Raw genomic sequence first — 22,890 nt, forward strand, 5'->3', positions numbered from 1 at the left:
ATATTTAGGCTTAGAGTGAAGTCTTTAATAAAACATTCTTATTTTTCAGTTTCATCTACGTATGTATAATTTACCAAGATATGGTTTGCAGTGATTACTTACTTGGTTACTTGACTTAAACTTAATGTTACTACACTTGATCTCAGCAGAAAGGCCAAGAAGCTATGAACTTTCTCTTTAGATCGTTATCACCAAGCAGAGTTGAATTTTAGAGTGAGGTTTAGGGTTTCTCTGGGATTCTCTTTAAGTAAAACATTGACTCTCCCAGTCCTTAGTCTAAACCTTAGACTCTAAGGTTTCTTTTCCACATTTTATAATCTAGATTGTTCATAGCAGCCAGAATTTCCTCTTAATCCCTTAGTGTTATGAAAAGCTTTCAAACCAGTATGCAATTTCTATTATTTTGTAAAGTCTTATCTCTCTTCTACTCCTTGCTCCTACTAATAAACTACATTCCTACATATTCTTCCTATGATTTGGGGTTCACGTTTGAGCCTTTGTTTGTTTTATTTGGCCAACCAATGTGTGGGAGCAATTAAAAGAAATGGAAACGGCCCCAGTGGTATGTGTCTGCTCATTCCTTTGTTCTTGTTTCCTTAGCCTGGTGCGTGATGTGGATGAAGGAAACTGGGTAAAGAGCGTGGTGTGGGGCAGGTTCTTATTTGGAGCCGTCAGATTGGTCTCATTTAAATATCTGTTCAATATGAGACTTATTAAAGGCTGACTTCCTATTGCTAGTGTAAGGCACACACTTTTGCACTTGTTAATTTTGTCTTGGCTCTTCGTTTCTAATCTTACTTATTTTCGTTTTGTTTTAAATTGGCTTTACTTTTTTGGTCAAATTTCTTAAAAAATTATTTATCCTGTTAAGTTGTTGCAGGGACTTCTTTCTTTCTTTTTTTAAATTTAATAATAGAAAACATTAATGCATATTTTCTCCTCTTTTTAGCTTAGCAGCTCTGGGAGGTCATTTTACCTTTATGTGTAAGAAAAATCTCCAGTTCCTTCATATAAAATGAGAATACCAAGTGCCTATTTATATGGTTTTATGCGAGGCATGCGGTGTAGTGCCGGTATAGAATATAATTGTCTATGATGCCCTACCCTTTCTTACTATTGGTAGTTCTACAGTATCTGAAACTGTGTTCATAAACACACACACACACACACACACACACACACCTCACACATGATTCCTTAGAGATCAGAGGAATAGAATTACATACACTGATCCCCCTATACATTTAAGTTGTCTTGAAATGTAAACTGTAGTGGAAGGATCAAGCTAAATCAGAAAACCGAGATAGTAGCTATCTGGCATTGGAACCTTGAATCCATCTTGTTAGTGAGCACTTATTGTAGGAACATAAAAAAATTAATATTTGGAACTTTTACTTATAAATCATTTTATATTAAATTAATTTTACATTGTATGATTTTTCTTTTATATTTTGTTTTATCTATTTTTATTACATTTATTAGGGTGACATTAGTTAATATGATTATATAGGTTTCAAGTGTAGATTTTTCTAATATGTGATCTAATATGTGATATTTCATAGTGTGTCCACCACCCAGTGTCATATCATCGTATACAATATTTGGCTCCTTTAATGGATAAATGTTTTCAGGTTTTGGGGTAGATACCCAGAAGAGGGATTGCTGGGTCATAATGGTAACTCTATTCTTAATTTTTTGAGGAACCGCCATGCTGTTTTCCATAGTGGCTGTACCAGTTTACATTCCTGCCAGCTGGCAATGAGGGTTCCTTTTTTTCTACTATTTCTCCAAAACTTGTTATTACCTGTCTTATTGATAATAGCCATTCTGACAGATGTCAGAGATGGTAGCTCATTATAGTTTTGCTTTGCATTTTCTTCATAGCTGGGGAAGTAAAGCAAAGCAGCTTTTCATATATCTGTTGGCCATTTGTATGTCTTTTGGGAGAAGTGTCTGTTGAGGTCCTCTCCCTATTTTTTAATTGGATTGTTTAGTATTGAGGGTTTTTTTTTTAATATTTTATTTATTGATTTTTAGAGAGAGGGGAGAGAAAGAGAGAAGGGGGAGGAGCAGGAAGCATCAACTCCTATATGTGCCTTGACCAGGCAAGCCCAAGGTTTTTTTTGAACCGGCAACCTCAATGTTCCAGGTCGACGCTTTATCCCACTGCGCCACCACAGGTCAGGCTTGAGTTTTTTTTTAGTTCTTTGTATATTTTGGACATTAAGCTCTTATGGGAGCTGTTCTTTGCAAATATCATCTCTCATTTGGTTGGTTGCCTTTTTGTTTGGTTGTTGGTTTCTTTTGCTGTGCAGAAACCATTTAGTTTAACATAGTCCCATTCATTTACTCTTGCTTTTGTGTTCTTTGCGTTTGGGGTCAAATTCATAAAATCTTCTCTAAGACCAATATCTATGAGTTTAGTGCCTATTTTTTTTTCTCTATGTAATTTATTGTTTCAGATCTTATATTAATTGGTTATGTATTTTTTATTTCAAAATTAGTACATGCTTATTATAAAAATCTATACATTGCAAGAATGTAGTATGTTGTTATAACAGCTAACATTTATCAGAAGCTTATCATATTTCAAGCATTGTTTTAAACACTTTGCATAATTTAAGTCTTTTAATACTTTTAGAAAATGAAAATCACCCAGAACATCAACCCCTCCCAGATTCCCAGATAATTCATCAATTAAAGAGTTGAAAGTTAATTTTATGATTGGAAGGGAAATTCAGTAATTTTATCAAGTTAACGTCCTTCATATAGACTGTATATGGTAACCTGTTAAGAGTAAAACAAGACCACTGTATCCATACTTATCAAAGCCCCAAATTGTTGCAATATGAAATTTTCAAGAATGGTTTGCCTGTTTCTACTCTCTTGCTGCAATACTTCCTATTCCCACACTAGAACACAAGATTTGGAGAATCTTATAATTAAATATATGGTTAACATTCAAAGAGACCCTAATAAAGAGCGTATAAATTAGTGATTTACCTATTGTTTCCCTGGAGAATCTTGTTTTGATTGGATTGCAAAAATGGGTTACCAACCACCTTGACCTGAATACTTCCCCTCTTTAACATATTTTTAAATATAAGTCCCCGATTTAAGCTTTCGTTTTAAAATGATATTTTTTTTATTTTGTAAATATAGTTGAAAGCACTGATCTAATTTAATCTTTCTCTGCATAGAGATATTCTTGTTTAGAATATGCTTGACAGGTGGCTATCCAGACTTCAGCCTTTCCAAAGAAGAAAACCTAACTCTTTCACAAGACACCCTATTCATGTTTTTAGAATATCATTTAAAATATGCCCTCTTTTTTCCTCTAAGACATAGCTTCTCCTGCAAGAGCTTCTCCAAATAATTTTCTTTTCTAGATGAAAATCATGAAATACATTAAAATGGCTACCCAGATCTTGTTTGTAGCTCCCTGCCAGGGGGGACCTCAGTTTCTTTAACAGAATCTTCCCTGTGCTCTATTCAATTCTGACCACTCTCTTTGAAAGTTCTCTAGTTGTTGATATTTTTCATCAAATGCCACTTCAAAGCTAAATTCAATATTTTAGATGGGACCTAGCCTGTGAGCAGTGTATTGTGACTTTTATCCGATTTGATTTATGCTGTTTTTGACCAAACATTGCAGAAGTTGCTTTTCCCCTCTTTTTTTCTTATTTCAATAGTTTTTAAAATGAATTAATGTTAAATGCATGACTAATTGAAATCCTTTTTTTTCCCTGTGTATATTGTTGTCAAGGCATGTCCCTTCCAGCCTGTATTTCTGCTACTGATTTTTGAACCTGAATGTATTTGTTATGCTTATCTTGATTAAATTGAATCTTGGTTTTTGGCCCACTGATGTTCAGTACTAGAATTCCCGTGGGTGTTCTGCTACAGAAAGGATTTCTTAGCCACATGGCATGCCTGCCTTAGAAATTCACAGTACATATTTGCATAAAAACAACTAAGAGGTACTGTTGTAAAAAAATAAATTTAAAGTTGTATAATGCAACATTTATCTGAGCATAGAAAAAAATTCTATTTTTTTTTTTGTTCTTTCTCTTTTTTAAGCATAACATTTATTTACATTACTTGGAATAGTATTCCAGGAAACACTGCCCAGGTCTATTTGGAGAATTTTGATGTTAAGAACTATGCCTTTAAGATTATGTTAACTATAAATTTGATTACCATGTTTCTTATGATTTGATTCAGTTTAATATAATGTAAATAATAATGGCACAGGGGCAAGAAAGAACTCCTTACATATCATAAAGGCCTGTTCCTAGATTTATATAAATAGAAAAGAAGGGGTATTCTTAGAATTATCATAATTTTGGGTTGTATGTTCTTGGGATGTTGTTTTAATCTTGTTTTAGAGTTTTGGGGCTTAACAAAAAATATTGCTATTATCTTATTTTAGGAATTCACTTTTTCCTGTGTTGAAAACCAGTATATTATTCCCCATCCTAACATTCTTCATAATTTATTTATCAATTATTGTTAGCGGTTCCATGGTTGTAAATGAACATTTTTTCAGCTAAGCATTCTATTTTGGGCTTGACAAGCTTATTGTACTATTTATTCCATTGTTTCTCGTTATTCTTCATAGGTGTCTGTCATGAAGGAAACTTGTCATTTATGAACAAAGTATACAGATAGCTGATAATTCATTTTTCTAAAGTGAGAGGAGAGGAGATAGTGAGACAGACTCCCACATGCACCCCAGCTGGAATCCACCTGGCAACGCCCAGGGACCGATGCTTGAGTCAACTGAGCTATCTTCAGTGCCACGGGCACCAGCTGATGGTTGCCTCTCATGTGCTTTGACTGGAGATCAAACCTGGGATGTCTGCAGACTAGGCCAGTGCTCTGTCCACTGAGCCAACTGGCCAAAGCCTGATAATCCATTAAAAAGCACTAGATTTGAATACTCCAAGCCATACTTAAAAGCTAACAGACTTTATAGGGGATAAATATCCTAGTATTGTTGTATTTTGATAATTTTAAAAGCTATTACATTTTATTATTAAATCTTAATATCTGCTTGCTAAGGTGCTTCCCATCAAAATGGTCTATATTGGTTTACAAAAATATACTTCAGGGAAACTTTGATGAATAACCTCTGTGATTAATATATAAATATTCTTGATTAAATGGTCCTTGGATCATCCCCTCATTACATAGATAAACAAGGTCCACTTTTTTATCAACTTCATTCTGTAGACCATTATTTTCAGGAAGCCATGTGAATGACAGAGATTCCACCATCAAATAAGTTAGAGAGACAGTAATATAGCTCCCTCTTGGAGAGTCAGAATACATTAACATATTAAAGGCTTTGAGAAATCATGTAGGCTTTAGAAAAAAACAAACAAAAATAAAGCAAGCCTGTTTTCGTTTAATGTCTTCCAAACTTATTTGGACACACACTTTGTTTTCTCAAGTTTATATGCAGCTATTGTTGAATTATAGCTATTGAAGTTAATATTTCAGTCCACATGTTGGTTTGACTATTGCTCCCCTTGATCTGGATGACCTCTGCTTGTCTCTGCCCTCTTAATATTGTATCTTCCTTTCCTACAGCCAACAGTAGGAACATTATGTCTTACAGAGAGCTTAAGTGGGAACATCCAAATATTTTCTTCATTTATTCACACATTTATCTAATAATGTTTGAGGGTGCATCAAGGACAAAGCAGTGATACTGAGAAGGTATATGGGTGAATATGGAGAAGGTTAAATTATGGACTCCCCCTCTAAAGTGTGTGTCCTAACTTGAGAGAAAAGACACACTGAAAGCACTATGAGGGTCATGAGAGAGGTACTCAAGGCTGTTGGAATTTAGATCAAGGAGAGAGCAGCTCCAGCTACAGGATCATGGAAGTTTTGATGAAGGAATTGGCACTGAGATCGTTCTTCTATGACCATGTTGCTAATATCTTGATGGTTAGAATGGTGGGGTTCTCATTTGAGGAGGAGAAAATGACACATGCAAAACCGCCAAGATAGAAGACCGTGAGACTTACGTGTAGAACTGAGGGATGATTCAGTTTGATAGAATAGAGGAGAATAGTAGGACCTAAATTTGTAATAATTGCTCTAAATTAATAATATCACATGACAAAAGACCCAAAAGTTCTCTAAAAATATAAGAAGGTATAATTTATGGGACTTTTGCATATAATTCTGAATTACTGTCTCTGTTTCCTGCCTTTTTTTCTGACGCTTGTCTTCCTCTCAAGAGCCTAGGCAGTCAGTACCAGGCTTGAGTCCACAAAGAGGTTTTAAAAGGTTGTGTATTGCAGCAGTCACCTCATCCTATTAAAAAAGTGACAGAAAAAAAAACCACATAAAATAAAATAAAAGATTTTGGTAAAGGCTGATCCAATCCCACTGTTTCTGAGTTTTGAAGTCATGGAGACTGCTTAAATTATAGGCGATGTGCAACAGTAAGATATAGACAGATACAATCAGTATGCTGCCCATGTTCAAAGAGTGCCAAATGTTGGTTTAATGTGTAGAATTTTTTAAAAGTGTGTGTGTGTGCTATGTTGCATGAATATTGATTTCAACATTAAGAACCATTTGCATGGTGCTATGCTCCTAGCAATGAGAATCTTAAAGAAAGGCACATTTCCTTTCTTTTGGAAGTGATAAATCCTTTTCATTCAAAATTAACATAATTCCTGATGTTACTTTACTAAGAAAGAAGTGCAGAGCATTTTAATCTAGTCTAGCCTTAAGGGACTGCCCTTATCAGATTTGTGAAAGATGATTTTATACTTTTTTTTAAAATATACTTTCCTTAGACCTAGTGGCTGGTGACATTTATAAACAAAGAGGAAAGAAAATTTACCAGTTGGGTTGTGGAAAAACAAATCTGATGCATAATGGTTGCGGTAGAGGAAAAAAACAAAAATGAGAGAAAACTGTTTTTAGAATTCCTGATCTGGGTGATAAAACTAAGACTTTACCTATGATGTAACTTCAATGCAATATGCCTCACTTAAACTCTTGGTAAAAACCATCTAGGGAGGTACTAGGAGGCTGTGTTTTATGTGGTGTGTGTAAAACGGAGAGAAGGAGTTTGAGGACTCTGAAACTACAGAGAAATATATTTTGATGATCATTGTATTTCTGTGAAATAATCTTGTACCCCTTTGGTCCTGATCTTCTAGGAAGTCAGAACTTCGCATTAACAAAGCGTCACTGGCTGATTCTGGAGAGTACAGGTGCCAAGTGATCAGCAAGTTAGGAAACGACAGTGCCTCTGCCAATATCACCATTGTGGAGTCCAATGGTAAGCGATGCCCTTCTGCATTCTGTTTCTTAATCTGCTCGAGGAGTAATCAAGCTGTGTGGTGAGACTTATAATACATTGCTGTTTTAAATCTCATTATACACAAAAACTCCATTTATTTTAAGTATCTTATATGTTCTTCCAAAATCTCTCCTTTCCCTGAGGGGACATAGACCTGAAATATACATAGATTTTTTTTAAAAAAAAAAGGATTTTAAAGAAAAAAGTTGTACCTCCTCTTAAGATAGCCAGGAAGGCCATCAAGTCTTTGCCTCTTATCAGCAACAGGATATGTTTATGTTGTATGTGTATTTATTACCGAATACGTATGTATATGCAGAATTTATATGTATTGTATATATCAATATTTGCAAAGTAAATGTGTGTACATTGTGTGTGTAAACAATACAAACTTGACTTAGTCTTGTAATTTTTAAGTGCTTAAATGATTTTTAATACATCTGGCTCTACGTAGGAGAAAGTTACTCTTCCTATTGGTTTTTTGTTTGTTTGTTTTATTTTGTTTTTAGGCCTATTCATGCTGAAATTAGGAGAATCAAGGCAAAGCATTTCTTATTATGAATAGGCCTCAGCTTCTTCTTTTCTGAGACCAGATTTTGGAGATATCTGTTAAACAAATTAGTGACTGAGGAGGTAGCAGTTGCTACCCACCCTATGACAACTTCTCTGAGTTATCCAAGGAAAGGAAGAGACCCACAGCTGGTGGCTCTCTGGTCACGACACCCCAATACTCAACCACTAGGTGCAGTCACGTGCAGAAGCTGACCGTGCTCTGCCACTGAGCAACAGTGCTACTTCATAACCTTGGGGACTTCTTTCTCTTCCTGATTGAGGCACTTTACTGCTGCCTTCACAAGCCTGTCTTCTGTGATAAAATCAAGCCTAATTGCACTGTGGCTAGGTAATAGATGGGGAAGTGAGGCCACATCAAAGCCTGATCTCTTAAAGTGACAATGTGAAAATGCTAGTCCAGCAAAGGAAGAATAAAAGTCACCTTAAGGTTTTACCCCATAGGAGACAGATGTGTGTAGTTTGTGTCAGTGACTTAATAGTATAAGACAGAAGGGAGTGAGATAATTATATGGAAGGGTTGGGAAAATCCAGGTTAATTCTTAGTCTTCCCAAGGAATCGCTCTATTGCAGTGTAGTCATAGTTCATTACTTTCATTTTAAAGACCTCCCTCCACAGACAGTAAAAAAATGACAGTGAAAAGTAGTTTCCACTACTATTTTTAGGAGCTGTGCTTATAGTTTAAAAATATAAAAGCCATTTAAAATTTATATGAGTAAATATAACATCACTTTACATTTTAGTCAGCACTGGTTAAGCGATAGATGTTTGCTAGTTTTTTTCTCCCATGTGGAATTTTACAGGATGCTACTTGAAACCCAAATTTATAAATTAATTTCTTCCTATCATACCACCTTTAGTAGCTTGTTCTCAGTTTGTCACTGGCTTGATTCAATGTGTCTCCTCCTGATAAATGCTATTGAATTATGATTTAGACACTTGGATTAGATTTATGTAGCTATGCATACCATAAAGTCCCAGGAAAATAAAATTAGAATAAGTGTCATGGTCTCATTGAGTATAACAGTGGTATGATATTGCTTATTCCATGTTTTCTGTTTTATGGGATTAAGCAATAAATTATTTAACACTGTATTATATTTCTGAAAAGAAACCCCATAGGATTTCTTTCTTTATTATTTTGGGGAGTGCCAGAAGTTTGAAAATGTGGCTTTTCACACTTCTCCTAAAAGAAACATCATTTTTGATATTCATTTAAAGAGTTGGTTTCGATTTTGAATACATTATTATTGACCAATTATAGTGTAGGGAAATGAAAGTAGGGATGTTTTTGATAATAACATCTTTTTTACTTGACATCTTTTTTAAAGAGGAGTTTGTGGAATATTGTAAGAAGATCATTTGTAAACAACCAACTAAAATTCTTCAGGGAATGGGTTTTTATTGGCTTATTGAAAATATCTGCAGGAGAACAAAGAATCTCAGTTACAGTGTGAGGTGATCTTGTTTTTATTTTGTTCTTCAAAAATTAGAAAGAGTTCATCCTTATCCAACCCTTTCATTGTATTGAAGAAGAAATAGAGAATTCTACTGTGTCCTAAGACAGACACATTCAGGATAAGAAGATATTTAGCAGCAAAAGAGATGAACTCCAGAGTCCTTTAATTCTTGGACCAGTAGAGCTCACTGTATGCCTTACTGTGTGTTTACTAGCGTTTAAGGTAGATTGTAAAGAATAAAAACTGAAATGATGGTGTGAGGCATAAGGAGAAAGAGATTCCACGGGGAAGACATAGAGCTTCATTATAACTGGACCTCAAGGGTATGGACTTGTACCCAGGGCATCTCTAAGAATTTAAAAGAGGAAAGTTTGTGGCTCTTTTTTTGTTCTGCCTTTCATGTGCCTCAGATGCTTCTTGACTCTTGTGCTGTTTCTCGTATACTCACCTGTCCTGCTCTCATCTTTGCTTCTTCATAATCCCTGACATTGACCTAGTCATGATCCTACTTGATCATCTTCTTCTTCATGGTTGTTTTTAAGGTATTCTGTCAGTTTCAGCTCCCTCTTTGTGATTGTTTCCTTCATTCCCAAATCAAATTTCCCATAGCAAGAATTGAATTGGTAGGATTTACTTTACTAGACCACGTGGAAAGACCGAGAGAGTTTACAAATCATTTGCCTTTTTGTCAGGTGCCCATTACGGGCTCACCAGGGAGAGAGAAGCTGGAAACCAGGCTTCTTTGAAATGCCCCTTTTTCAGAGGCAGTGAGTGAGGAGTGCAGCTCATCAGAGTCAGTGGCTTGGTAGGCACCCTGACTGACGAGGCCAATGCCTTGTGTGTAGTGGGAGACTTCTCACTAGACCACACAGACTTAGTTATAGTGCAGCTAAAAGGAAAATAAGTACTCTTTCTGATCCTTCACCCTATTCTACTGCTGTCTATGAACTGACAGGGTTCAGATCAAGGCTGGTTATCAGAGAAGCCAGCTTGGGCCCTGAGCTGTGTGAGGCTCAGAGGTACTAGCTTTGTGTTGTTACATCCCTGTATCCCTAGGAGTCTGGTCAAAGGTTGCACAGAAACACTCTTTCAAAGAGAAAAAGAACACTCTACTGCGGTTATAAATTGCTACATAGCTAAACAGTCTCTTCCTAATGTACATTTACTATTGCCTTGGGCTGAGAGAGTGGAATTCTCAAGAATTTCTTTTTCTGTTGGAGTCCTAGAAAAAAATAAAATGCTTGAAAGTATGAATGTTATCAAAATATTATGTTACATAGAACTTTCTTGAGGTTTTAATTCATGTTTCTACAAAATACATGTAATTTTGTTTATTTTGTGTTGTCTGTTAACTCACCCGTGTTTTTCTAGTAAATGCACAACTGTGGTTTGGTAATTCTTTAAAAGTAACCTTGATGAAAGATCCTGGTCTGTTGCTGGAGCTAATTACCCTAATTTCATCCTATGCAAAAGAGTCCTTGGGATTTTTACTTAGATTCTTACACAGGTGCCTTCCTTGAGCCAGTATGTTTAGAATATATTTTGGTATAAGATTCCAGGAGGGATAGCAGAGGTTAAGAGACATGTAAGAGAAACTGTTTTCTTTTCTTCCCAGAAAAATCATGAAAAAATGCGCAAGATGACCTTGCTGTGTGATATTTTTAATCTCATTAAGATAGCTCTATACTATTAGAATAAAATTAGCATATCATAAAAGTCTTCTATTCAATATTCAGAACTTTCCTCTATGAAACTCATTATTGAATTCTACTTAGAGTAGCAACTAGATATAAATAAAGTGATTTAAAATAAAAACAACGAAAAAAATCCCCTTGAATCATTTTATGCTTGAGCAAAACAAAGACTGTATTTCTTTTATTTTCAAGTATTTAGAAAATAAAATACACATTACCAATCAGTTTGTTAAGCTATATTTTAGAAATTTATATGTTTTCTACTTTTCCAATACTTTTAATCCCTCCCTTATTTGGAAAAAAGAATTTGTCATATAGTAGACGGGTCTAAACCTATGCATGCTGCCAATTACTTCTGGGATTATGCAAACCTGACAAACTCCAGTTGAGTTTTCATGTAAGGAAGGATCTCATAGGAAGTAATCTTTTCATGATGGATGCAAGTGGATTTTCTTTATGAATTCAGAGATGGCCATCTAAAAGGCCGAATACACTATGCTTACAAAGCTCATACACTATATGTTTATTTGTATTTTATATATTTGCCTTGTTTTTTGTCTAGGAGACCTTAATTTGCAAATTAATTCTTAGCTAAGAAGCTCTATGATAATTGTTGGGTATCAGACTAAGGAGGAGAACCTACCTGGTTTTCAAATTAACTAAATGTTGCCGCCTCTTAAAAGATTAATATAAGAGAATATACAACTAATCAATCATATCTTCTACTAGATTTTTTTTTAATCAAGAGAAAAATTATATGAGTTAGTGTCAAGATCCCATAGGAACAATTGGACTCGTAACAATAAAATAGCTGTTTCATTCATGATGAGCAGAAATATTATTTCTATGAAATTTATTAATATATGAATTGGTCCTTTAAAAAACGCACCCTTTCTCCCAAGTTGGCAATATTTTTGCAAATGTTGTGGTACTGGTGAACAACCTATAGTTATAGTAATAAGCATATAAAATATGTTTGTCAATTTGTGTAATAGTCCTCTTGTATGGTGTATTGTGCAGGAGTCCCAAGAAAGCTAATATGAATGCAATAGAGTTGTCTTTTTATGCATAGTATCTAACTTGTCTCTACATCATTTATTAATTTTAAAATTTCCCAATCACTTTAAAGTAAGCTCTCATTATGAGCAATAATTCACACTCAAAGATGTTCTTGAAGTTATCTTTACCAATGCGAATATATGTGTGTCCATCCTAAATCTTTAAAGAAGATACTTGATCAGATGTTTTGTATGCACAACAATGGACTTTAATTTTAGAATAACCGAGTTATATAATTTGATTTTTAGATGCACACAGAAACATCATATGTATGTTTGTATATATGTATATGTATATTTGGCTAAATAGTTATATTTTTTATACAATGCTCATATTATGCTCAAGGTGAAGTCTCTAACAAGTCATGCATATAAATGATTAGAAAAATTGCTTTTCTGAAAGTGTTGTATTCAGACTCTGCAACTTTTCTTGGAGATTAGATCAAATTCGCTAAAAAAGCATTCAAACATTACAAATAGACTAACGTTCCTTATATTTACTTGCTTACTCAGCATAAATTGCTTAACTCAGTTATGTTCAATTCCTGATGCTTCTAAATCCTCATTATTTTGCACTAATGAAGGGGATGTCCTTTATAAATTAATAAATTTAACGTTCCAAATACTGTGGGAAATTATGATACATAAATACCAAGGACATTGCAGGACTTAATATTTTTTATTTTGCAATTTAAGATAAAATTATTTTTAATCACCCTTATAATAAAAAATTTGTTTTCTAAATTTATGAATTCTACCCAAAACGCATAAAAATTCTTGCTTAGTGGTTTTAATAAAAATATTAACTCTTCCTATTAGCAAGATTCTTTTGGTATAGAAGTATATAACTTCTGAGCTTGTATTTCCCCCACGATAATTCAGAGGTTTCTATTTGGAACTAAAATCATTATAGATATTTTTTAAGGTCTCCAGGATAAATAACTAATTATAAGAATGGAAGTTATTTTAAGTTGTCTCTGTACAGATACATCTTTGTAGTAACTTCCTGTTCTGATATTTTAACATAACTTTCCATTAAGAAAGGAATCGTTATGATTAACCTTTCCTTTAACATGAGATCTTTTATGCAGAACATAGAAAAGCTCTGATTTTCTTTTCTTGGAAGGTCATGGAGACCAACTACTTAGTATGTCAAAAATAAATGTGAAGAGTTTTTATTCATGCTGAGATTGGGATGTTTGCCCAAGTCTTGTGACCCTGAGCTTCCTTCTTCCCTATGGCTGTCGTGTCATTGATGGATCCTGAAGGACAGAATGAGGAAGCATCTCTTTGAATGTGGGCACTTTGCTTGGGAATGCCGATCTTCTTCTAGGTGTTCATAAAGAAAGACAAATGCTGTACATCTTTGATTTAAAAAAAAAATATATATATATATACACCTCCTTAAATTCCCCCCAAAGAGGAGCAATTTAATTTTCTCTAAATCAAGAAATCTCATTGTAGCTACTTTGGAAACAGACATTGCCATCTTACCAACTCAGAATACCCTCTTTGAATGCCTGCTGTATGAGGAAGTCCAAAGGCTATCCTATGCCCTCGCATACTGATTCCTTTCACTGTCGCATTTTTACTGTGTATAAGAACCTATGTAGGCAGCATTGGTGGCTTGATAATAATCTCACACCTTGAATAGTTTGTCCTCCTAATGCTTGATTAGAGAGAAACATCCATACTTAATTTGTATGAGAAAGGCACACTTGGTGTCACTAAAGGTGTATTACTGGTCTTTGATATATTCATATTTAACCTTATGCTTATTCTTTAGCATCCCTTTTAAATATCATGTGCTATTTTTTTTCCTTTCAATTTCACAAAACCTTTTACCTCTGGTGAAGCCTCTGAGATTCAAAAAATATTGCTACTTTAAATTAATTTCTCTTACCTACTGGACTAGTCCTATCATAGAAACCTAAATGGTCATATTTATATTCAAAAATGATTATATTGCTCATGGAATATTTCCAGTTCCATGATTAACAGGCTATTAATTGATAGCCTGTTTGGTCTGCTCAGGATTTTAATAAGATCTAGTAACTTTTGTAATGTATATATATATATATATATATATATATATATATATATATAATGTATGATATATATATATCATAATGGATTCAAATTACCTTTTTGTCCATGTTAGTAAATAGTTAAATACTATTAAGTCATCTAACAGTAATTATACCCGCAGTGAAGGCTGAGTGATATTCGTCATTGCATCTCTACATCTTTCCAAGCTTCATACAACTCTGCCTTACTGAAAATATTAAATCTTAACAACTGAAAAACCCTTTTCAGAAGGACTGCATGAACACAGAATTTTAGACAATGTAATCATTCTTTACTTCATCATAAAGGTGCTAAGAAAGCAAGACAGAGTTTGAAGAAGACTGTCCGAATTCCCATGATCACAGTGTGTCCAGAGTGTGCAGGCTCATTCTTCATTTTCCTGAGATGGGCGATGCCTACTTTATTCTGTGTCCTGCCCGGAGCAGCTGAAATGTCCACCTTATGATCGGGTACCCATCTTGATTATTATTGACAACTTTATGTCGAGCTCAATGCCAGGACGTGATGTTTTCCATCAATCCCAACTAGAAATGTTGCCTGCTTTTGCTTTTTAACAAAAATGTAATTCTCCAAAAGTCATCATTTAAAAATTCTGACTACAGATTTGATTTTCTTAGTTCTGCTATTTCTGACTTCCTTTCTGAGCAGGAGCCCTCAACCTCTGTCATATACCGTCCGTCTCTGACCTCAGTGTGGGCAGTGAATTCTTCCTAATTATTCTAGCACAGTTCACTTTATGCTCTTTGCTCAAGAAAGAAGAACTGCTTGCCTGGAAAGTCTCTTTTTGCTTTTCTCCCTCCGTGTGGATAAAGCCTGGGTTTCGTCACCCCCTTGTGATACTTCCTTTCTTCACGCTCATTTTTAGGTTGAAGGCAGACTGTGGAACTGGTTCCCAGACTCCTGATTGTACATCATAATAGCCTATCACCTTTTCTTTTTTGCAGAGATCACCGCTGGCATGCCAGCCTCAACTGAAAGAGCCTATGTGTCTTCAGGTAAGAAAAAAGAAGCTCCTCCGATTTAACTAACCTGAATGATAGACCTCACTGCTGGCTGCTGCTCCTTCTACTAATCAGAACCCCTTCTGCATTCCCATTTCAGCTCTCCAGTTTCCTGCCCCAACATTCTCCTCCAGCTAATTCTGCCTTTTTGGGTTTTGCTCAGTGGAGTACAGTTCTTGTATGTCTGAACTTGAGCCTGAGAGGCAGGCACAAGGAAAAGAAATCTATGACTAGATACTATGTAGTGACATTAGAACATTCAAGGAGACATCTGAGTTATAAAGTCAGTTTTTATATCTTTATGGGTATCCTTCTTAGCTTCCTCGGTTCTCTCTATTCTCATTCATCCTAGTTTATTCCTGGATAATGTATCAATGTCTGATATCTGGCTTCTGGGCTCCTAATGATCAGTTGCGGCTCACTAAACTTAAAAAATAAACCACTGACTTTTTCAAATGCTGTCGCTTTTTTATTTTTGTTACTCAGTTGTCAATAATATTTGCTGAGAGCAATTATAGTCTGAGAAGATTCTCACTGCTTATAACCCAATTGAATTAATACATGTATAACCATAATTCATTCATTTCTCTACTAACTAAGATTAAGTTTATTGGTAAACTGAACTATTTTTACTTTTTCTTATCCTCTGTGATTATATATTAAACAAAAGTTTAAACTATTTTAAAATTAATATTCAATTAGAAACAAGTTTTTGCAGACCTAGATTTAAAACTTACTTCAAGGTGTAACAACTTGCTTTTTTTCTGATACTTTATAGTTTACAAAGATTTTTATACCTCATTTCATAATGACAATAGATTCATGAAACAAGACATTATTTTTCTTCATTTTACGAATGAAAAATACTGAAGCATTAGGAATGTTAAGTCAGTAGCAAGCTCTGAAGAGCAGATACTTCCAACTCAGTACTCTTTTTGTTGTTTTAAGTGGGAGGAGGGGAGATACAGAGACAGACTCCCACATGTGCCCCAACTGGGATCCACCTGGCAGCCCCCATCTGGGGGTGATGCTTGAATCAACCAAGCTATCCTCAGCACCCAGGGCCGACACTTGGACAAGGAGCCACTGGCTGAGAGAGGGAAGAGAGAGAGAAGGTGGAGAGGGAGAGAGAGAGAAGCAGATGGTTACTTCTCATGTGTGCTCTGCCCAGAAATTGAACCTGGGACATCTGCACTTTGGGCTGACACTCTAGGCACTGAGCAAACTGGCCAGGGCACACAGTACTCTTTCCATTACCCCATATTTAAAGTTTTGGCTTCGCCTGACCAGGTGGTGGCACAGTGAATAGAGCACCAGACTGGGATGAAGATAACCCAAGTTCAAAACCCCGAGGTCAAATGCTTGAGCACAGGCTCCTCTGGTTTGAGCAAAGCTCACCAGCTTGAGCCCAGGGTCTCTGGCTAGAGCAAGGGGTCACTCGGACTGCTGTAGCCCCCGGTCAAGGCACATATGGGAAAGCAATAGATGAGAAACTAAGGTGCCACAGCAAAGAACTGATGTTTCTCATCTCTCTCCCTTCCTGTCTGTCTGTCCCTATCTGTCCCTCTCTCAGTCTCTCTCTGTCTCTGTAACCAAAAATAAAAAATAAATTGAAAAAATATATAAAGTTTTGGCTTAATTAATTTTTACATCATTATTATTATTATAGCCTGTAGCTTGTTGAACCTTGTGGGAAGCCATATAATGCAACACAGCACAATATTACTTTTTTCTTTTTTTTTTTTTTTTTTTTCATTTTTCTGAAGCTGGAAACAGGGAGAGACAGTCAGACAGACTCCCGCATGCGCCCGACCGGGATCCACCCGGCACGCCCACCAGGGGCAATGCTCTGCCCACCAGGGGGTGATGCTCTGCCCATCCTGGGCGTCACCATGTTGCGACCAGAGCCACTCTAGCGCCTGAGGCAGAGGCCACAGAGCCATCCCCAGCGCCCGGGCCATCTTTGCTCCAATGGAGCCTTGGCTGCGGGAGGGGAAGAGAGAGACAGAGAGGAAAGTGCGGCGGAGGGGTGGAGAAGCAAATGGGCGCTTCTCCTGTGTGCCCTGGCCGGGAATCGAACCCGGGTCCTCCGCACGCTAGGCCGACGCTCTACCGCTGAGCCAACCGGCCAGGGCCTACTTTTTTCTTTTTTTTGCACACAATATACCTTTACTGGGTTTTAATTGTCCCTTCAAGTCACTGTCAAAAGTCATAAAAGCTAAATATCTCTACATCCTAGACTGATTTGGCCACATTTAGAGCATATTCATGGGTTATTAATAAGATGTAAATTTCTGTGTTGTAGGGTCGAATGATCCTGGATTCTAAGAGAATCTTACTTTTCTGGGTAATAGAGAGAGAGAAAAAGGAAGGAGGGAAGAAGAAAGGAAGGAAGAAAGGAAGGGAGGGAGGGAGGGAGAGAAGGAGGAAGGGAGGGAAGGAGGGAAGGGAACAGGAAAGAACAAGAGAAAAAATTGTTATCTGAATTTTTTCACCTTTCATTCAGATATTTTTCTTTTAAATATGGAGACTTACTTATCTGACTCCAGTAGATGCTGTTATGAGCCTGAGCTTTTAAATTTATGTGGTGCTTGTCTTGGGAATTTAGACTGTAACTATTATTTTCTGATATGTGTGTGATATATGGCTTGAATCTTTATAACTTTCTGGCTGCTGAATTTCAATCCTTCTTTGATACTAAGTTGTTCTCATTTCTTACTAATAAAAACCCATAGGTCCCATACTTTTTTTATTTATTTTTTGCATGGGTTATGTTTTATGCTACGTCTGTACTTATACTGGCTTTCCTTCCTTACCCTTGCTATCTAAGAGAATCTTGCTACTGTACTTCCCCAATGATTGCATCATGTACTTACTGAGCATGTGTTGTTTGAACCTCTATGTAATTCCTCTAGTAGATTCTGCATGGACTTGATTCAGCCCTGTGTTTGCTCAGGATATTTATGCAGACCAAGTTGCCTGATAATATTTTTGTCCTCCTTCTTTTATTTTTTATGAAAGTTGACTTTCATTCTCTCTGAGTCTAAGGATCGTTTTCTCTGGTTTCACGTTTCTTAAGACCAAGACCACGTCCATGTCAGAGAAGGACTTGCCTTTGTCTCCAGTAGTGCGTATTGTTTAGAGAAGGATTTCTAGGAAGAGCATACAGCAGTCGGTGTGGGTATCTTCGCGGATGGACCCACTCCATTGTTATCTCTTTTAAGTCTTTGGATCTGGACTACACAAATACTTCTTTGTGGTCTTTGGATTGGTGTATCTTCCTTTGACTTTGAAATGCTTCAGCTTTTCTGTTGCACTATTTTCTACTCCTCTTTTTCTAGCTGATAGCCAAGCCAGGCCAATTTCTAATGTAAGAATTCAAGCGGCATGACTCAACAAAGCCTCATTCCACTTTTATGTTTTATAGAGTCACCCATTAGAATATCAGTAACAACCGAAGGAGCAAATACTTCTTCATGTAAGTATGTTTAAACATTTTGTTCACTGGTTTTTCACCCAAGACAATGTCTGCTGTGGAAGGTTGTGCTCACATCTACACTCTGCCCTTTCTGAGGGACCATGTATCAAGTTTGGAAGCAGGATGGTGTTTGCTGTTTGGAGTAGAAATGACCCCTTTTTATGCTTGGGGTCCACTAGCTATTCCTCCTCTTAAGATACATCTGGATATTAAGAGATACCACACACGGGGTATTTTTAGGATAATGTAGTGCCTTTAAATGTTGGAAAATAACTGAATAGCCTCTGAGGCCTAGTTATGAGTGAGCAATAGAGAACGTTGTGGTTTGATTTTTTTTTAAAGTGTGTCTCGATGTCTTCAGCAACTGCCTGAGGCATGATGGCCAGCTGTCTGGGGCCTCTCTTCCCAGGTCCCTCAGTTCTCATGTAAAGTCTGCTCTGATGGAGTAAGGTGACTATATATAGATGCCCTTAATTCAAATTTGATAGAAAGTGACTAATTATGAAAATGTTTGAAAGCAAGTCCCTAGGCAAGATCTCAGATTAGTTTTCATCTGTTTAATGTTAAATGTGCTTTGTGATTATGGAGTTCTATAACTGTTAGACTGATTGGTGCCTTGTGCTACGTCAGGGGACCTGGAGACATTATTAGCAAGGACTAGTAAAAATAGTTTTCATACTTATAAATTGTGAGTAGCATAGCATGAAATGTTGATATCCAACAGGGGAATTTATCAGACCTTGAATATAAAACTTGTAACTACGGTCTTTCTTTTCCTTTATTTAAAGCTATGTCTCAGTTTGCTAAGCCCTTCAATAAATAGATGTTCTTAATTATTTAGTCCCAACCTGAAGTGTGTGTAAGGAACAGTTTCCTTTGACTATCAGCATGGTAGGAAGCCCTGGGAAAGAAAGTCTGTACTTTTGGCAACTTTAATTGTTTTGTCAGTCTGTTTAAATAGAGCCAGTTTCATCTAAAGCTTTTCCCTGCAGGTTGGTAGTACCAGAATTGTAGTGATATGATATAAGCGTCCTTTTTTTTTTTTTTTTTTTTTGCATGAAGTATGATGTTTTGGCTACATTTTAGCAAGATAAAGCATCATTCAACTGGATTGAAGACAACAATCTAGTAAGATCAAACAGAAAATGAAATGCTAGGAAGGACAAAATTGGCTTCCTCTGAATTCTAAGGACACTCATTACATACTCCAAAATGATAATCCCCTGGGGAGTTTGCAATATTTGTCATTTAATTCTACTTATAAAAAGATTAGTATAATTATAAAGATTTCAGCTAACTAGCAGTAAGGAAGCATGTTGTGCTTTGCTTTATACATTTGAGTGTTTATTATACAAAATCAAATACTTGGTTTTTCTTTTTGGCTTCTTCCCCCCTCCCCCCGGGAATAATTTCTCTCCTACATGATTCATTGAATGAAGTTATTGAAACTCTTGTAATTGGAACCCTTCATGCTATCATTAATGGGCAATGGATGCTGTCCTTAAGCATAGCTGAGTAATTATGGAATGGAAGAAATATTTCTTTTGGTTTTGCAGAGCTGTAGGGAACTGAAATGAATCTCTCAGTTTACATTTCTATTCACTGCAGTACTGTTGAGAGAGAGAAAATAATTTTGAAATCTGATGCTGATTGCTAACTCTTGGCAGAATTAGATTCTGATATTTGGTAAAGATTTAAGACAAAGAAAGAAGGCTTTGTGTACAGTTATGTTAAAATATTTTAGTGTACCATTTTTGTACATCACTCTCCATTGGGAGTGGATTTTCAGTAAATATGATATGGTTGAATTGATTAATTAATACATTTTTTAATCTCATGAAAATATACTCTATGATTGGCAAATATAAACCAATAGTGGCGGGATGCTAAATCCAGACTTGGTTAGAACAACGAACGTGTGGTGAAACTCTGGGTTCATTGAGAGGAAGCATCATGCAGAACTCCGCATTGCAGAAGAGGTGTGATGCAAGCAAAGCTCTATTTATTAAACTCTGAAGGTGAAACTTGAAGAATCAGCAAGAGCAATAAACTAGATTAAAGATGCAAAATGTGAAAGAGCCAAAGGCCTTGGAAGACTTCAGATGGGTCAGAAATAATCAGCCCTGAAGAGTAGGGTTTTATTCACTTAATTTCAGCTAGAAAAGAACTATATATATGCTATATTACAATGCAAGCATGCCTATGCGGGCTACATTCTTAACTGTTGACACTGGTGTTTTCTAAAGTAAAATTTGAAAAGCCATCCTGAGGTAGTGTGGACTCAGCAAACCTGTTCTGTTTTATAATGACTCGGGGTGCTTTTTGGGTCAGTATGAAAAAGGCACTGTACTTTGTCACCTTTCGACTGCACACCCTCAGGGGACACATGCTTTTACTGCCAGTCCTGGTTTGAGGCTTCTCCCTGCTGGGTCACCTTTGAGAGGGTTCAGCAGTGGTAGTTTATGTTTGCCAACATCCTGTTTCTCCCTTAAGCCTTCCCTGACCCTTCCAGCCCCCAAAGTTCTCCTTTTCTCTTCATGTCGGAATGGAAAAAGCAACAAGAAGAAAATGAAAATTACCCACACACCTATTCAAAATAGCATTGCTAATATTTTACTCTATTTTCTTCTAATCAGTGTTTTTCTCCCTGGCTTTCCGTGTACCTTTCTCCCCCCGTTTACTTAATGTATCCCAAGCATTTTTCCCGTGTCACTGATACTTATTAGACGTTTTAAAAATAGTGTTCAAATCCAAAATCTTTACATAATTTTTTCCAATCAATGAAACAATAAAGAAATCATTCTTGGCTAAAGGTTTTTAATGAATTTAATTTTCATTTACAAACAGCTTATCGTTTTTGTCCCCTTTTATGTACTTTTTTTTAGCATTTTCTAAATATTGGCAGAATATCAAAGTTAATAATCCTTCCCTTTTGAGGCAAATTTGTTTACTTGTTTGTTTTTTTTAATTGGGAACTTGCATTGTATAATCACTATTCTTAGAATCATTATTTTTAAACATTCTTATAATCTGAAAAAGAGCAACATTATTTTTCTACATTTTATTTCTGTAAATCAGGCCATCTGTTATTTAAAATGTATAAATAATTTGCTAAATGAGTGTCCTGTTACAACTAAGTGATAGGTTTTAGAAGGAGAAGAACTTGAACCTTACAAACTAGTCAGCAGGACTATCTTGTTCCTGCTTTATATAGAATCAGCAAAAAAGTAAATGGATTTTTAGAACAGACCTTAATGACTTCTCTCTGAAGTGCCAGCTAACGGTGACCCCATTTTGCAGACAATTTTGTTGAATACCATAAAAAATACAATTGTTATACCAACTATGTTACTGAACTAAAAACACCATCCATTCTAATTGAATATATATATATATATATATATATATATATATATATATATATATATATATGGAAAACAAAAATGAAAAGCTTAATGAATAGAAATGGGAAAGAAAAAAAGATAATTTTTTGGAAAACAGCCATTAATAGGAATATATTTTTCAAATAATAAATGATAATAGTAATAGCAAACATTAATTGAAGGCTTACCATGTGCCAGGCTCTATGCTAGGTGATTTACCTGAATGATGGCTCATGGTTCCCACAAAACCTCATTTCATTTTTCTGATGACAAAATTGATGTATCTTATCCAACATCACACAAGCAGGATTTAAACTTAGTCAATATTGCTGATTCATGAGATTTAGTTGCCTCAAAAAAAAAATAACTTTAATATTAAGGGGAGTGAGATTCTGTAAATAGATTGAAAAGTAGTTTTGGATATAACGTGGATTGGGAGTTTGTTTTATAGATTAAGGGAAATGTGTTTCTGAAACCAGCTGAGCCCCTACCATCTTTATGTTATACGTCAAAGCGTGCCAGGTGTGAGGTGGAAGGGAAAGAACCCAGACTTTGGATGAACTCATGTTCTTCAGTCTCTATACTGGTGCTGTTCATTCCTGTGTCATCTTAGGCAAATTATTTAACTTCCCCAGGACTCCATTCTATGTCTGTATCTCAAGCCCATATTGGAAAGCCTAAGGTGTGCAAAATGAATGTGATTCATTGAGCACAGCTTCACTGTGAGGTGGTCTCCCCTTTATATGGAAGACAGGACCATCTGAACAAGTGATGTGGCCCTGAAGGGAGAATGGAAATCGAGGTGTCCTTGCCATTTATTGGAA

At 35.9% G+C, this 22,890-nt stretch overlaps 1 protein-coding gene across 4 annotated transcripts in view; it reads left to right on the plus strand.

Moving 5' to 3' along the window:
* NRG1 (neuregulin 1) overlaps positions 1-22,890 on the plus strand; it is a 1,068,557-nt gene that overhangs the window by 904,031 nt on the left and 141,636 nt on the right. For 3 of the 4 annotated variants that reach the window (XM_066380300.1, XM_066380299.1, XM_066380301.1), the window contains exons 3-5: positions 7,191-7,312; positions 15,149-15,199; positions 18,633-18,683. In XM_066380300.1, the coding sequence (XP_066236397.1) occupies positions 7,191-7,312; positions 15,149-15,199; positions 18,633-18,683 (224 nt within the window). The remainder of the gene's footprint in view (positions 1-7,190; positions 7,313-15,148; positions 15,200-18,632; positions 18,684-22,890) is intronic. The other variant, XM_066380304.1, reaches the window with a different exon arrangement.

The sequence above is a fragment of the Saccopteryx leptura genome, chromosome 4, assembly GCF_036850995.1.
Source record: "Saccopteryx leptura isolate mSacLep1 chromosome 4, mSacLep1_pri_phased_curated, whole genome shotgun sequence".
Classification (NCBI taxonomy): domain Eukaryota; kingdom Metazoa; phylum Chordata; class Mammalia; order Chiroptera; family Emballonuridae; genus Saccopteryx; species Saccopteryx leptura.